The sequence below is a fragment of the Tachyglossus aculeatus genome, chromosome 2, assembly GCF_015852505.1.
Source record: "Tachyglossus aculeatus isolate mTacAcu1 chromosome 2, mTacAcu1.pri, whole genome shotgun sequence".
In the NCBI taxonomy this organism is placed as follows: Eukaryota; Metazoa; Chordata; class Mammalia; order Monotremata; family Tachyglossidae; genus Tachyglossus; species Tachyglossus aculeatus.
In genome coordinates, this window is record NC_052067.1 from 133083756 (window position 1) to 133101150 (window position 17395).

At 47.6% G+C, this 17395-nt stretch overlaps 1 protein-coding gene across 1 annotated transcript in view; it reads right to left on the bottom strand.

Moving 5' to 3' along the window:
• Positions 1 to 8295: 8295 nt before the first annotated feature.
• The window catches only part of LOC119950161, a 56972-nt gene continuing 47872 nt past the window's right edge, over positions 8296 to 17395 (bottom strand). The window contains exons 8-12 of the mRNA XM_038772235.1: positions 15321 to 15374; positions 11811 to 12086; positions 11402 to 11433; positions 10670 to 10784; positions 8296 to 8408 (exon numbers count right to left, since the gene is read on the bottom strand). Coding sequence (XP_038628163.1) covers positions 8296 to 8408; positions 10670 to 10784; positions 11402 to 11433; positions 11811 to 12086; positions 15321 to 15374 — 590 coding nt within the window. The remainder of the gene's footprint in view (positions 8409 to 10669; positions 10785 to 11401; positions 11434 to 11810; positions 12087 to 15320; positions 15375 to 17395) is intronic.

Sequence of the window (17395 nt, forward strand, 5' to 3'; positions counted from 1 at the left end):
AGAGAATGTGAACTCCTTTTTATTCATTCATTCATTCAATCATAATAATTGAGCACTTACTGTGTGCAGAGCACTGTACTAAGCACTTGGAAAGTCCTAGTTGGCGACATATAGAGACGGTCCCTACCCAACAACGGGCTCACAGTCTAGAAGGGGGAGACAAACAACAAAACAAGTAGACAGGTGTCAATACCATCAGAATAAACAGAATTATAACTATATACACATCATTAATAAAATAAATAGAATAGTAAATATGTACAAATAAAATAGTGCAATAGTCTTCTAGACTGTGAGCCCGCTGTTGGGTAGGGACCGTCTCTATATGTTGCCAACTTGTACTTCCCAAGCGCTTAGTACAGTGCTCTGCACACAGTAAGCGCTCAATAAATACGATTGAATGAATGAATGAGCAATAAATCTGTAGAAACATATATACAGGTGCTGTGAGGAGGGGAAGGAGGTAGGGCAGGGGGGATGGGGAGGAGAAGAGGAAAAAGGGGGCTCAGTCATTCATTTATTCAATTGTATTTATTGAATGCTTACTGTGTGCAGAGCACTGTACTAAGCACTTAGGAAGTACAAGTCGGCAACATACAGAGACGGTCCCTACCCAACAACGGGCTCACAGTCAAGGGGGAGACAGACAACAAAAAACATGTAGACAGGTGTCAAAACCATCAGAATAAATAGAATTATGGCTACATGCACATCACTAATAAAATAGAGTAGTAAATATGGACAAGAAAAATTAATAGAGTAATAAATATGTACAAATAAAAATGTACAAATATATACAAGTGCTGTAGGGCAGAGGGAGGGGGGGGCGATGGAGACGGGAGGAAGAGAGGAAAAAGGGGGCTCAGTCAGCCTTTTAGACTGTGAGCCCACTGTTGGGTAGGGACCGTCTCTAGATGTTGCCAACTTGTACTTCCCAAGCGCTTAGTACAGTGCTCTGCACACAGTAAGTGCTCAATAAATACGATTGATTGATCTGGGAAGCAATTGTGGTATCCAAATGCTATCTGCTGATCTGGGGCTTGTGCCCTGTCTTTCCCCAACATCAGGAGCTGGACCAACAGTGTCTGCGGATTTGGGGGAAGACTTATGGGGTAATAATAGTTCTGGCATTTGTTGAGCGCTTACTATGTGCAAAATGACATGCCTATCTCAAACAAACGGTAGCTTGCCCGAACAAGATGGAGTCCAGGCGCCAGGCCCGTTACAGGTTTTGCAAATTTTTCAAGCTTGTAGTAAGATCTGGGTACGGTCAGTAGCTAAAGCATCAATCACTGGTACTGAATAATAGGTCCCGGAGGTCAGAGGTTTTTATTATTATTGTTATTATTGTTATTGGCATTTGCTAAGCACTTACTAAGTGCTAGGGTAGATACAAGCAAATCAGGTTGGACATAGTCCCCATCCCACATGGGGCTCAGTTTTAATCCCCATTTTCCAGATGAAGGTAGAGGAACAGAGAAGTAAGATGACTTGCCCAATGTCACACAACAGACAAACAGAGGAGTCAGGATTAGAACCCAGGTCCTTCAGACTCCTAAGCCCAGGCTCTAGCCACTGGGCCACGCTGGTCCAGCTGCACCAGATGCCGGCCATCACCAGGAGTTTGGTAATGGCCGTGCCAGTTGCAGGCAGAGAAATTGTGGGAAAAGGAAAAAAAAATGTTATTTGTTAAGCGCTTACTATGTGCCAAGCACTGGTAGATACAGGGTAATCGGGTTGTCCCAGGTGGGGCTCACAGTCTTAATCCCCATTTTACAGATGAGGGAACTGAGGCACAGAAAAGTTTAGTGATTTGCCCAAGGTCACACAGCAAACAAGTGGCGGAGCCCGGATTAGAGCCCATGACCTCTAACTCAGTAATTCAATTATATTAAAAAAAAATAAAAATAAATTATGGCATTTGTTAAGCGCTTACTAGGTGCAAAGCACTGTTCTAAGCGCTGGGGGGAAAACAAGGTGATCAGGTTGTCCCATGTGGGGTTCACAGTCTTAGTCCCCATTTTACAGATGGGATAATTGAGGCTCAGAGAAGTTAAGTGACTTACCCAAAGTCACACAGCTGACAAGTGACAGAGCCAGGATTAGAACCCATGACCTCTGACTCCCAAGCCTGTGCTCTTTCCACTGAGCCTCATCAATGGTATTTATTAAGTGCTTACTATGTGCAGAGCACTGTACTAAGTGCTTGCTAGAATACAACAGAGTTTGCAGACACAATCCCTGCCCACAATGAGCGTACAGTCTAGGAAATCCCTTTCACACAGACAGATGGACAGCTGCATTTGATACAACCAGCTGCCTTGAGTTCACTAAGGTAACAAGACACATGGACACTATTCCAGAAGTCAGCTGAGAAAATGCAACCATGCAGCCATTTTTGACAAATTCACTTTACAAATTAATGGAAAGTTTGCTTTTTCTCTTTCCCAGCTGGTCTTAACAGGAGCTCCTCAGCCCTTCATCCCAAAGTCAGTCGATGTATCTCATTACAAGAATCAATAACACACTCAAGGGGTAGTTTTGAAAAGAAAGTGAACTTTAAAGCTAGATAGCTCTGGGCCCCTTCCCTGGAGGAAGGGTTCTTAAACTTGCTTTCTAATAACGGGCTATTAAACTCAACCAGTCAGCTTGAGGTTAACTGCACTTACTTAGAATTCATATTATTAATAATTACACACCAGACTGAAACACGAACCCACTTACTTCCAAATCCAGGACCCTCCCCACCACCCCCTATATATTCCCATCCCCAAACCACAGGGGAATGGGGAGAGATACACACATGTAAATATTTATTGAGCACTTACTGTGTGCAGAGCACTACAATTCAGCAGTGGACTCCCAAGCTCATTCTCTTTCCACTAAGCCATGCTGCTTCCCTAATGAATTTCAGAGAAGTAATGTGCCTCTCGCCTACAATATAAGCCCCCGCAAATGGACCCCCGCGGCCTGCTTGGCCTCTGACAACCGTCTTCGATGTCACTTACCTCTTAAGGGAGAATGTGAATGGCTCAAAGCCATGGCCACAGGCCCGGCCTGGCCCATGGAACCATGGTGGCCACCTCCTTCCCCCTCCCAAAAACCCCAGGAGTCAGTTGGGTTTGGGAACCCAACTGAGTCAGATTAGGGCGATTAAACCTGCTTGTTTGAATCACCTGATCCTCTGAAATCACCAATTAAGCCCCTTGGGTCTGGCAGCCTCTAACAACATATTTCGGCTTCCGGCGTCATTCTCCAGAGACCTCAACGCTGGACCTCCTAATTAATTAAATATGACTGCCCTCTGATACTGAGCTGATCCGTTCAACTTTTATCAATCAATCAATCAATCATATTTATTGAGCGCTTACTGTGTGCAGAGCACTGTACTAAGCGCTTGGGAAGTCCAAGTTGGCAACATATAGAGTCAGTCCCTACCCAACAGTGGGCTCACAGTCTAGAAATCATCATCATCATCAATCGTATTTATTGAGTGCTTACTGTGTGCAGAGAACTGTACTAAGCACTTGGGAAGTACAAATTGGCAACATATAGAGACAGTCCCTACCCAACAGTGGGCTAACAGTCTAAAACGGGGAGACAAAACCAAACATACTAACAAAATAAAATAAATAGAATAGATATGTACAAGTAAAATAAATAAATAAATAAATAGAGTAATAAATATGTACAAACATATATACATATATACAGGTGCTGTGGGGAAGAGAAGGAGGTAAGATGGGGGGATGGAGAGGGGGAAGAGGGGGAGAGGAAGGAAGGGGCTCAGTCTGGGAAGGCCTCCTGGAGGAGGTAAAAACAAAGGTACCATCGGAAATGTCCCCTGCAGCCCCCTCCCTGCCCCCTGCCTCATTCCCAGCACCCCCTCATTGCCCACCAGTCCTCCTGTGACCATTCCTCCACCAAAAAAGCAGTTCAGTCTGGGAGTCGTGATCATTATTCCTGGACAACATTCCTTTGAGAGGGGAGAGGACCAGGGGCTGGAGATCAGAGCAACCAGTCGGGACTGGGCTTGGTGAAGGGCCACTGAAGTCAGGAGAATCATCATCATCATCATCAGTCGTATTTATTGAGTGCTGACTGTGTGCAGAGCACTGTACTAAGCGCTTGGGAAGTACAAGTTGGCAACATATAGAGACAGTCCCTACCCAACAGTGGGCTCACAGTCTAAAATGACAGAATGGTTCTGTCAGTCTTGGAGTTTATGGGGCGACAGACTTCTCCTCAGAGAGTCTGCTTGTCTCGAGGATATTAGCCCAGAACCCTGTCCCACCCTGACCATGGCCATTTATTTTAAAGCTCTTTGGCTTGCAAAATCCCAGGTGAGAAACCCAAACTCATGGCCCTCACAGGGCCCCGTAAGCCACGTCAATATGGACCTCAGGACAGACCTCAGAGTGCTGGGTAGAGATACCGTTGTTGGGTAGGGACCGTCTCTATATGTTGCCAACTTGTACTTCCCGAACGCTTGGAACAGTGCTCTGCACACAGTAAGCGCTCAATAAATATGATTGAATGAATGAATGAGTGAATACCTATGAGCAAATAGCCCACAGACACTCTCTGTGCCCCCATACAGCAACCTAGGGAGGGGAGGACAGGAAAAATGCCATAACTCCATGATTGTGAACACCAGGGTTCAGCTAAAAAGGCAGAATTCTGAGCAGGCCACCTCCGCTTCCCCTTGGGGAAACCTCAGGACAAATACGGAGGCTTTCTGGGAGAGGTCATTTAATAATAATAATAATAATAGTATTTGTTAAGCGCTTACTATGTGCAAAGCCCTATTCTAAGCACTGGGGAGGTTACAAGGTGATCAGGTTGTCCCACGGGGGGGCTCGCAGTTTATCCCCATTTTACAGATGAGGCAACTGAGGCCCAGAGAAGTGAAGTGACTTGCCCAAAGCCACACAGCTGACAAGCAGCAGAGCTGGGATTCAAACCCGTGACCTCTGATTCCCAAGCCCGGGCTCTTTCCACTGAGCCACGCTGCCAAGAGCAGGGGTGGAAATGTCGTGCAGTTTCCTCTGCTCCTGAACTAGGCCCGTGTGAGCTCCCTGCACACTGAAGTTCACTTAGGGGCAGTGAGAGGCAGCCGGAGGTCCCAGACCAGGGGAGGAGAGCTTGGAGAGCTCAGGGGAAGCAGCGTGGCTCAGTGAAAAGAGCCCGGGCTTTGGAGTCAGAGGTCATGGGTTCAAATCCCGGCTCCGCCAATTGTCAGCTGTGTGACTCTGGGCAAGTCACTTCACTTCTCTGGGCCTCAGTTCCCTCATCTGTAAAATGGGGATGAAGACTGTGAGCCCCCCGTGGGACAACCTGATCACCTTGTAACCTCCCCAGCGCTTAGAACAGTGCTTTGCACATAGTAAGCGCTTAATAACTGCCATCATCATCCTCATCATCAGTACAGAACGAGGCAGGACCAGATCAACATTGTGTTGGGCTCGGGGCTGCCTCCCAGGAAGAAATTTGGTCCCAAACTCTGGCCCATTGTCCATCCACCCACCCCCTCCCTGAAACTGCTGCGGTATTTGAAGCCCAGCAGTGGTTTTGGCACCAAGGGAAGAGATGAGTCATGAGGGAGCTGTCTGAGTGGTCTTAGGAGACCAGAGGATAATAATAATGGCACTTATTAAGTGCTTACTATGTGCAAAGCCCTGTTCTAAGCACTGAGGAGGTTACAAGGTGATCAGGTTGTCCCTTGTGGGGCTCACAGTCTTAATCCCCATTTTACAGATGGGGTAACTGAGGCCCAGAGATGTGAAGTGACTTGCCCAAAGTCACCCAGCTGACAACTGGCGGAGCCAGGATTTGAACCCATGACCTCTGACTCCAAAGCCCCGGCTCTTTCCTACTGAGCCATGCTGCAGGATGGTGTGTCAAAGGTCCCTCTGAGAGCTCCAAGGCCCCAGAGTCAGTCAGACAATCTTATTTACTGAGCACTAACTTGTGCAGCGCTTTGTACTAAGTGCTTGGAAGAGTACAATATAATAATAAACCGACACATTCCCAAGTAACGTGGGAAGCAGCGTGGCTCAGTGGAAGGAGCCCGGGCTTGGGAGTCAGAGGTCATGGGTTCTAATCCCGGCTCTGCCACTTCTCAGCTGTGTGACTTTGGGCAAGTCACTTCACTTCTCTGGGCCTCAGTTCCCTCATCTGGAAAATGGGAATTAAGATTATGAGCCCCACGTGGGACAACCTTGATTACCCTGTATCCCCCCAGCGCTTAGAACAGTGCTTGGCACATAGTAAGCGCTTAATAAATACCAACATTATTATTATTATTAATAATGGGTTTATTTCTTATAATGGTAGGGGTGGTCAGGGGAGCTGGATGTAATTCATTCATTCTTTCAATCATATTTATTGAGCGCTTACTGTGTGCAGGGCGCTGTACTAAGTGCTTGGGAAGTACAAGTCGGCAAATATAGAGACGGTCCCTACCCAACAACGGGATCAACTGAGGGAGTTGAGGAGAATGGGAAGAAGACAGTATGGCATAGTGCCTAGAGCAGGGGCCGGGAGTCAGAAGGTCATGAGTTCTAATCCCGGCTCCACCACTATTCTTCTGTGTGACCCTGGGCAAGTCACTTTACTTCTCTGTACCTCCGTTACCTCATCTGTAAAATGGGGATTGAGACTGTGAGCCCCACGTGGGACAGGGACCATGTCCAAACTGATTTCCTTGTACCTGCTCCAGCGCTTAGTGCAGTGCCTGGCACATAGTAAGCATTTAACAAATACCATAATTATTATTGTTGTTATTACTATTAGGGTGTTAGGGTATAGGTGTTTGGTGCCATGCTCAATTTTTCATCACAAGTGACCATGTGACCTGAAAGTTACCCTGCCCCGAGGAGAGGATCCATGGGGGATGCTTACGCCCCCATCCCTTGTCCGTTGTTGGGTAGGGACCGTCTCTATATGTTGCCAACTTGTACCTCCCAAGTGCTTAGTAGAGTGCTCTGCACACAGTGAGAGCTCAATAAATATGATTGAGTGAATAAATACGATGGAATGAATGGATGGGGAGGGTCTCCCTGTCTCCTCAGACCCCTGGGCTGGATGGTGGGGAGTCTCCTTGTCTCCTTAGACCCCTCCTCCCTGGGCTGGATGGGGGGGGGTCTCCCTGTCTCCTCAGACGCCCCCCCTGCCCCAGGCTGGATGTCCATTGTTGGGTAGGGAGCATCTCTATATGTTGCCAATTTGTACTTCCCAAGCGCTTAGTACAGTGTTCTGCACACAGTAAGAGCTCAATAAATACGATTGAATGAATTAATGAATGAATGGTTGGGGAGGGTCTCCCTGTCTCCTCAGACCCCCTCCTGCCCCGGGCTGGATGTCCATTGTTGGGTAGGGACCGTTTCTATATGTTGCAAACTTGTACGTCCCAAGCGCTTAGTACAGTGCTCTGCACACAGTAAGCGCTCAATAAATACGATTGAATGAATGAATGAATGAATGAATGAATGAATGAATGTTGCAGGAACTATAGAGACATTGCACAGTCCTGGGCCCCCTGGACTTTGGGCACCCCCGGATTCTGGGGCTGGGCAGAATCTGCAGCCATTGCTGTGGAAAGAAGAGAGGGATGGATCAGATGTGTCCGCAGCTGTACCTAGTTCATTGGAGCTATGATCTGAACACTCACCCCAGACTCAGGACCCTGCTCCTCAACCCCAGCCATCAGAGGCGAAAGTGGCTCCATAGAAAGAAATTTGTGATGGCCTCTAAATCGGGTTTCAGAACAGAATCTCAGGTTCTGGACAGAACACAAGCCCCAGTTCCACTATCCCCAGTTTCCCAACTCTCCAAACCCAAATAGTAAATGCCAAGGAAATGAGTCAGAAAAAGTTTTTGTTCCAGATACTAGGGAGACAATTTTTTTTAATGGCATTTGTTATGCCCTTACTATGTGCAAAGCACTGTTCTAAGTGCTGGGGGGATACAAGGTGATCAGGTGGTCCCACGTGGGGCTCACTGACTCAGGGCCAGTGGAAATGAAGGAAAGCAGGTGAGGTTCTCTGGACAGGAGGCTCCAGCAGCCTAGGAGAGAAATAATCCAAGTCAATCCCTGTACCCAGAACTATCAGAGACACCGCTCATTGCTTCTTCTTGTCTTCCCTGAACCTTCGCCTCCACCCGCAGCCTACAGCAGACTTATGTGCCATGGGGGAGCCAGTTTGGTTGGTTGGGGTGGTTTGTACCTCCCCGTCTACAGGAGTCTCTGCCTTCCCCCAACAAGGGTTCGGATAGGAGGGGCCGGCCCTTACCTCAGCGACAAGAGGCCTGGAATGTCAGGAGAATATTGAGTGCGACGCTTTTCAGGAGCAGGACTCTGAGTGCCAGGATGACAATGGACAGGGTGTTGCCCCATTCACGGTCTCCTGTGGAGGGCAAAATAGCATCAGGCCTCACCAGAAAGTGCTGGGCCCTGTATCCATAGGGGGTCTGGGGCATCTGGATACTCTCTGTCTGCTTACCAAAAGACCCCAGTTTTGTTCCAAACAGAATTAAAGCCTCCGGACCTGTGCCTCCTGGTTGGAGACCAGGAACAGCTTCTACAGTCTCTGAGCCCTTGACCAAGCCCTTTCCGATAGCCTCTCTGCCCCAGCCCCCAACCCTGTCCCTCCCCTCTATGATAGGGCAGCATCCTGTATATATGTATATATGTTTGTACATATTTATTACTCTATTTATTTATTTATTTTACTTGTGCATATCTATCCTATTTATTTTATTTTGTTAGTATGTTTGGTTTTGTCTCCCCATTTTAGACTGTGAGCCCACTGTTGGGTAGGGACTGTCTCTATATGTTGCCAATTTGTACTTCCCAAGCGCTTAGTACAGTGCTCTGCACACAGTAAGCGCTCAATAAATACGACTGATGATGATGATGATCCTGCATCCCCCAGGCTTTATTTATTTTACTTGTACATGTTGGTTTATATGTTTTGTTTTATTGTCCGTCTCCCCCTTCTAGACTGTGAGCCTGCTGTTGGGTAGGGACCGTCTCTATACGTTGCAAACTTGTACTTCCCAAGCGCTTAGTACAGTGCTCTGCACACAGTAAGCACTCAATAAATATGATTGAATGAATGAATAGTTCTCAGGGAGAGAAAAGCAGAATTGAAGGCTGTGGATAAAAAAGATCTTGGTAAAGAACAGTTAGAAGTGCAACGATTTTAAAACCAAGTTCCACCGTTACACACAACCAGACCTGTGGGAAAGGAAGAATCCCATCCTAGCTACAGGGGGGTTTTGTTGACTGAAGAATAGGCTGAGCAATAGAAAATCTCAGAAAAACTTGTTCTAAAGCAACACTCACTGATAGGACCAGGTCATTGAAGATTTGGAGGGACAGAATCCATAAATAATAATAATAATAATAATAGCATTTATTAAGTGCTTACTATGTGCAAAGCACTGTTTTAAGCGCTGGGGAGGTTACAAGGCAATCAGGTTGTCCCATGTGGGGCTCACAGTCTTAATCCCCATTTTACAGATGAGGTAACTGAGGCACAGAGAAGTGAAGTGACCTGCCCAAAGTCACACAGCTGACAACTGGCAGAGCTAGGATTAGAACCCATGACCTCTGACTCCAAAGCCCGTGCTCTTTCCAGTGAGCCCGCAGCTAATGCATATTGGCTCTGAGTAATCAGACAAAAAGCCCATCAGAGAGAGGGAGTGTGAGCTAGCCATTGGATAAAAAGAGGAAAATAATATTTAAAAAAAGAAGCAGCAAAATAAATCTTTTTGGTTTTCAGACACTGACTCCTCCTTTAGTTACAACCCAAGACAGTAGTAGTACTAATAGCATTTATTATTCTTAGGAAAGGACTGAACAGACTGAAGAACTGAAACCTGATTTATTACTCTATTTTACTTGCACATATTTACTATTCTATTAATTTTGTTAATGATGTGCATTTAGCTTTAATTCTATTTGTTCTGACGACTTGACACCTGTCCACATGTTTTGTTTTGCTGTCTGTCTTCCCCTTCGAGACTGTGAGCCCGTTGTTGGGTAGGGACCGTCTCTATATGTTGCGAAGTTGTACTTCCCAAGCGCTTAGTACAGTGCTGTGCACATAGTAAGTGCTCAATGAATACGATCGAATGAATGAATGAGCCTGAAGAAGGAAACCCCACCCTCAGATGCTGGGAAGGAGCAGTGGCGCTGTCAACTGTAGCCATGCGTGGTCTGGAGAGAGAAAGCAACAGATGGGAACTGTAACCCCAAAATATGGGGTATGGGGGAGTCAAGAGCAGGACTAGGGTTGTGGGTTCTAAAGAGAGTTTTTTCTGTGTTACTTCTGTGACCAAGAGCTTCTTCCTCTCAAGTGCAATATATACATTAATTTTAAAGCCGGCTATATTCTACACAGGGTGTTTTTCCAGTATGCGTGGAAAAAAAAATGTTCAGCCCTCTCCCCAGTAAAATACTTAATATATGCCACTGAGAAGTGTCTAAGAAGAAATTGACTGAAATGGAACCAGGAGAGATTTCAGATGGACACAAGGTTATCCAGGTTATCAAGGTGATAAAATCCAGAAACAGGTGACCGGACAATAGATGGTGCCTCCATCTAGGAATTGTCTCAAAGGAAAAATGAACACCCACCTTTGCCCATCAGTTGTAACTCACCTGTGGTGCTCTGTTCTGAACAGGTCAAGACAGAGCCCTGGAGTTTTTCTGAACCAGGATGTGCTGAAACCAGAAACGTAACATCAGTTTTCAGGTGTTCTTGGTCTGAGACCCTCTTCCAGCCCAGAGCCGCCTTGTTGTTAGGAACTGCTGTGGGCATGAAATGTGTCTATCAGCTCTGCTATGCTGTACTCTCCCAAGTGCTTAGTACAGTGCTATACACAGAGTAAGCGTTCAATAAATATTATCAAGTGATTGATTTCTGTCTCTGGCCCTGGGACCTTCTGACCTTCAGATCAATAAGGCACTGGTCTGAATCCAGTCCTAGAAAGCCTCTTGGGTTTTGTTCTGCTCACTTTGAAAAGAATGTGGAGAAACTGGAAAGGTTAGAAGAGGAACCATGAAAGGGATAGAAAATAGGTTCTGTGGGGAAGGTGAGAGGAACTGGAAGTGTTTAACCCAGAGATGAGAAGGCTAAGGGGTGACACCTAGAAAGACTATTTGGGGGGGAAGAGGCTGGTCAGTTATTCTTCATGTCCATCCAGAGAGTGCTGAACCACATACAATTGGTTGAAAGGAAAGCAGGAGAGATTTTGACCGCCAAGAAGGAAGACCTTCCAGGCTACCAAGGGGATAAAATCCAGAAGCAGATGACCAGGGAAGAGATGGAGTTTCCTCAAGAACTCTCAGTAGTTACTCAACTATGTAGCTCTGTCCTGGACTGGAGGTGACAGATTTCAGGGAATTTTCTGAACCAGGATGTGCTGAAACTGGAAAAGTATCATCAGATTCCTGGTGTTCTCAGCCCGAGACCCTCTTACAGCCCAGAGCTGCCTCGTGGAGGGAATTCTGTCTCTGAACCCTTTGGGGCACGGGCCCAGATTCAGTAGCTGAGAGACTCTGGGAGAGGAAGTGGAGGTACAGTAGGAGGATGAGGAGGAGGAGGAAATGAAGGAGGAGGTGATTCCTTGGGATTTTCCCTAATTCCCAAGTCACAGTGGTCAACATCTCCCCTGGCACTGCCTCTCTCTGGAGATCCTGTGACAGGTTGTCTGTCAGGGCTCAGTGTCAGGCCCAGCCACCACAGACCCCCCAAATCCTCCTGGTTCCCGCACCCCAGGCTTCCATCCCCGACCCTCACCTGGGGCTGCATCCTGCCCTTCGGTCACGTTCATCTGCGCCGAGCCATGCCGCACGGAGCAGGTCACCGTATCCTCCTCTCTGAACTGTCCGATCCCGACAGCGCTGTAGGTTCCCTGGGCGGTGGGTACCGTGGCCTGGAGAGGCTCTGTGAGTGGGGGGCGGGGGGCGGACAGAGTCAGGCTCAGCTTCTTGGGATAGAAATCCTTCACCAGGCAAGCGGCGAAGCTCTGGTTCCTCAGGACGAAGACTGTGGGCTGAGATTCAGCTCGGGCTCCTGAAACACAGTCATTTTGGAGAGGCTCCCAGAAGGAAGCAGATTTTGTCCTGCCCACCCCCCAACCCAGTCCACTCCTGACTGAGGAGTGACTAAGTCACTCCTCACTGACTTAGGAGGCCTTCCCAGACTGAGCCCCTTCCTTCCTCTCCCCCTTGTCCCCCTCTCCATCCCCCCCATCTTACCTCCTTCCCTTCCCCACAGCACCTGTATATATGTATATATGTTTGTACATATTTATTACTCTATTTATTTATTTTACTTGTACATATCTATTCTATTTATTTTATTTTGTTAGTATGTTTGGTTTTGTTCTCTGTCTCCCCCTTTTAGACTGTGAGCCCACTGTTGGGTAGGGACTGTCTCTATATGTTGCCAACTTGTACTTCCCAAGCACTTAGTACAGTGCTCTGCGCACACAGTAAGCGCTCAATAAATACAATTGATTGATTGATTGACTCCTGGCCACACCCCACCTTGCCTTTCCCCACCCCGGGACCAAAACCTGAGGCCAGTTAGGGTCTGAACCTCCTGCCATCTTCAAGCCAGTTTCGAGGCCTCAATGGCTTTTGGTGGTTTCCAGGCTTGGGGGAGGAATCTTTCCTCTCATCTCCCCGCAGCCTGAGCCCAGGGCTCATCTGAGGAGCTGCGGGGTGAGTTTTCCCTCTGATGTGGCAATCCCACAGTAACGGTCCAAACGGAACATCACCACAGCCCCTTGTCTGCCCTATCTCAAGTCTGCACTAGCTCCCCTAATAAATGTGGCATTTGTAAAGTGCTTACTATGTGCCAAGCACTGTACTAAGTAGACAGTGGGGTAGGTACAAGATAATCATGTCCCGCATGAGGTTCACAGTCTAAATAAAAGGGAGAACAGGTATTGAATCCCCATTTTGCTGATGAGGGAACTGAAGCCCAGAGAAGTTAGGTGGCTTCCCCAAGGTTTTACAGCAGATAAGTGGATTAGAACCCAGATCCTCTGACTATCAGGCCCATTCTCCTTCCAAAAGGCCGCATTGCTGAATACCTCTGACAAGCTCCCTTGCTCTCTCCCATGTCACCATTCAGTTCTACACATTTCTTATTCGTGATTTTCCCCAAAAGTCCATGTAACACATCAAAACATGCTCGACTTTATTTTCAGGGAGGAAACCCCGGAGTTGTATGCTGTGGATTGTAAACTCCTCAAGAGTAGGGGACTCTTCATGTTACTTCAGGTACATATTCTCAAGTCCTATAGGGCAGCATTTACACACAGCTGAAGCTCGATACAGAATTATTCACATAATAGGGGCTCAGTATAGAACTCTGCACACAGTGAGAGCTCAGTATAATGAAGCAGCGTGGCTCAGTGGAAAGAGCACAGGCTTGGGAGTCAGAGGTCATGGGTTCGAATCCTGGCTTCACCACATGTCTGCTGTGTGACCTTGGACAAGCCACTTAACTTCTCTGTGCCTCAGTTACCTCATCTGTAAAATGGGGATTAAGACTGTGAACCCCACGTGGGACAATCTGATTACCGTGTACCCTCCCCAACGCTTAGAACAGTGCTTTGCACATAGTAAGCGCTTAACAAATGCCACTATTGTTATTGTTGTTCTCTGTGTCTCAGTTCCCTCATCTGTAAAATGGGGATTAAGACTGTGAGCCCACTATTGGGTAGGGACTGTCTCTATATGTTGCCAACTTGTACTTCCCAAGTGCTTAGTACAGTGCTCTGCACACAGTAAGCGCTCAATAAATACGATTGATGATTGATGATGATGTTGAGTGTGAGCCCCAAGTGGGACAACCTGATCACCTTGTATCCTCCCCAGCACTTAGTGCTTTGCACATAGTAAGCATCTAACAAATGCCATTATTATTATTATTATTAATATTATTATAGAGCTCTGCGCAAAATATGAGCTCAGTAGAGAGCTCTGCCCACATAGGAGCTCCATACAGAGCTATGCACATGGTGGGGCTCCATACATAGCTCTGCACACTGTGAGGGCTCAGTAAATAACTCTGCACACAGTAGAGGCCAAGACAGAGCGCTATACATAGTATGAATTCAGTACATAGCTCTGTACACATAGGAGCTCAGTACACAGCTCTGAACACAGTAGAGGCCCAATACAAAGCTCTGCCCACAGTAGGGGCTCAATACATAACTTTGCACACAGTAGAGGCTTAGTTCAGAGCTCTGTACACAGCAGGAGCTCAGTACAGAGTTCTACATACAATAAGCATGCAGAATGTACTGATGAAGGTGAAGACAATGATGATGACAATGGTGGAGGGAAGAGAACTACTGGGTCCGGGGCTGTGAAATGGGAGCTGCAGGATCTCCTTGGGAGAAATTTCCTGGACATTTGTGGAAATATTTCAGATAATGAAGGGGAGGGAGCTGAGGGATGGGGGTCGAAGAGAAGGGAAAAGGAGAGAGGTCCCTCAGGACTTCAGTTCCACAACCTTGCCTCGGGTAGCTTAGGAAGGAAGGAAGATTTTTAGGAAACTCTCCGGACTGTTTGTGGAGAGGGAATCTGGGACCAGAGTCCCGCTGTGGACCATTCTCGCCCTGCCAGATGCCCTGCGGTGAGGAGTCTGTGGAGAGGGAGGGAGAGAGGATGTTCCCAGCTGCATCCCCCAGCCCCTCACTCACAGCTCTGCCCCTGCTATGGGTCCCACTGCTGCAGCCTGGGGGAGGGGGGGGCTCTGACCTGCTTTCTGCAGCTGGACAAAACTGGTCACCATGTGGCCAGAGTCTCTAGGACCCCAAGGAATGTCAGGATGGGCTCTAAAACCAAACCAAATATATCTTGTGGCAAGCATAGCAGAGCAGGCCCTCAGGCCAGGGCCTGAAGGAAATCAGGCTGCAGGGGGATAATATCATAGCTCTTGCTTGGTTGTTGAGGTTCCCTATCATCATCATCATCAATCGTATTTATTGAGCGCTTACTGTGTGCAGAGCACTGTACTGAGCTCTTGGGAAGTACAAGTTGGCAACATATAGAGACAGTCCCTACCCAACAGTGGGCTCACAGTTTAAAAGGAAGACTCTAGGAAGACCAGAGGCAGGGATTAAAAGAGAGGTCTGTGTGGAACTGATCAATTCTGTCGTCTGAATTCTAGGTGATCTTGGCATGAAATTAAGAGCTAAAACATACCACAGAGTGCCTGTGTCTTTCATTAATGTGCTACTAAATGCCCTTCCTACCATAAAGGAACATTATTGAATGCGTCACTTACTTGGTTCCACTATAACTTCGGTACCAGTTCTGAAATCTAGCTGTGCATAATTGTCTTTCCCCAGTGATACATGGCAAAACAGAAACCCTGCCCCAGCCTGTATTCTGAGTCTGCCTGAGTCAGGCCCCTGAGATGAAAGACGCAATGTTTCAGGGGGGATCCCCTGGGGCTGAGAAGTCTTTAGGACTCAGTGTCAGAGACAGGTTAGATACAAGGAGGAAATCTGCATGAGAAGTGTTTGTTTAGCTTATGAATTTGTCTGGGTGTCCTAACAGTTCCACCAAACTAGAGGAGAAGGGGTTGAATGACACCCAGCATGGCTCCACCTCACCCTGCCAGTTATTCATTAATTCAGTCATACTTATTGAGCACTTACTGTGTGCAGAGCACTGTATTAAGCGCTGGGAAAGTACAATTTGGCAACAGAGACAGTCCCTACCCAATAATGGGCTCACAGTCTAGAACGGGGAAACAGACAACCAAACAAAACAAGTAGACAGATGTCAATACCATCAAAATAGAAAAATAGAATTATAGATTCATTCATTCATTCAATTGTATTTATTGAGCACTTGCTATGTGCAGAGCACTGTACTAAGCACTTGGGAAGTACAAGTTGGCAACATTTAGAGACGGTCCCTACCCAGCAGCGGGCTCACTGTCTAGAAGGGGGAGACAGACAACGAAACAAAACATATTAACAAAATAAAATAAATAGAATAGTAAATATATACAAGTAAAATAAATAGAGTAATACATCTGTACAAACATATATACAGGTGCTGTGGGGAGGGGAAGGAGGTAAGGTGGGGGGGATGGGGAGGGGGAGGAGGGGAAGAGGAAGGAGGGGGCTCTGTCTGGGAAGGCCTCCTGGAGGAGGTGAGCTCTCAGTAGTGCCTTGAAGGGAGGAAGAGAGCTAGCTTGGCGGATGTGCGGAGGGAGGGCATTCCAGGCCAGGGGGATGACGTGGGCTGGGGGTCGATGGCGGGACAAGCAAGAATGAAGCACAATGAGGAGCTTAGTGGCAGAGGAGTGGAGAGTGTGGGCTGGGCTATAGAAGGAAAGAAGGGAGGTGAGGTAGGAGGGGGTGAGGTGATGGACAGCCTTGAAGCCGAGAGTGAGGAGTTTTTGCCTGATGCGTAGGTTGATTGGCAGCCATTGGAGATTTTTGAGGAGGGGAGTAACGTGCCCAGAGCATTTCTGCACAAAGATGATCCAGGCAGCAGCATGAAGTACAGATTGAAGTGGGGAGAGACAGGAGGATGGGAGATCAGAGAGGAGGCAGATGCAGTAATCCAGCCGGGATAGGATGAGAGATTGAACCAGCAGGGTAGCGGTTTGGATGGAGAGGAAAGGGCAGATCTTGGCAATGTTGTGGAGGTGAGACAGGCAGGTTTTGTGATGGATTGGTTGTGAGGGGTGAATGAGAGAGTGGAGTCGAGGATGACACCAAGGTTGCGGGCTTGTGAGACGGGAAGGATGGTAGTGCTATCAACAGTGATGGGAAAGTCAGGGAGAGGGCAGGGTTTGGGAGGGAAGATAAGGAGTTCAGTCTTGGACATGTTGAGTTTTAGATGGCGGGCAGACATCCAGATGGTGATGTCCTGAAGGCAGGAGGAGACCCGAGCCTGAAGGGAGAGAGAGAGAGCAGGGGCAGAGATGTAGATTTGGGTGTCATCAGCGTAAAGATGATAGTTGAAGCCGTGGGAGCGAATGAGTTCACCAAGGGAGTGAGTGTAGATCGAGAACAGAAGGGGACCAAGATCTGACCCTTGAGGAACCCCTACAGTAAGGGGATGGGTGGGGGAGGAGGAACCTGCAAAAGAGACTGAGAATGAACAGCTGGAGAGATAAGAGGAGAACGGGGAGAGGACAGAGTCTGTGAAGCCAAGGTTGAATAGCGTGTTGAGGAGAAGGGGGTTGTCCACAGTGTCGAAGGCAGCTGAGAAGTCAAGGAGGATTAGGATAGAGTAGGAGCCATTGGATTTGGCAAGCAGGAGGTCATTGGTGACCTTTGAGAGGGCAGTTTCCATGGAATGTGGGGACAGAAGCCAGATTGGAGGGGGTCGAGGAGA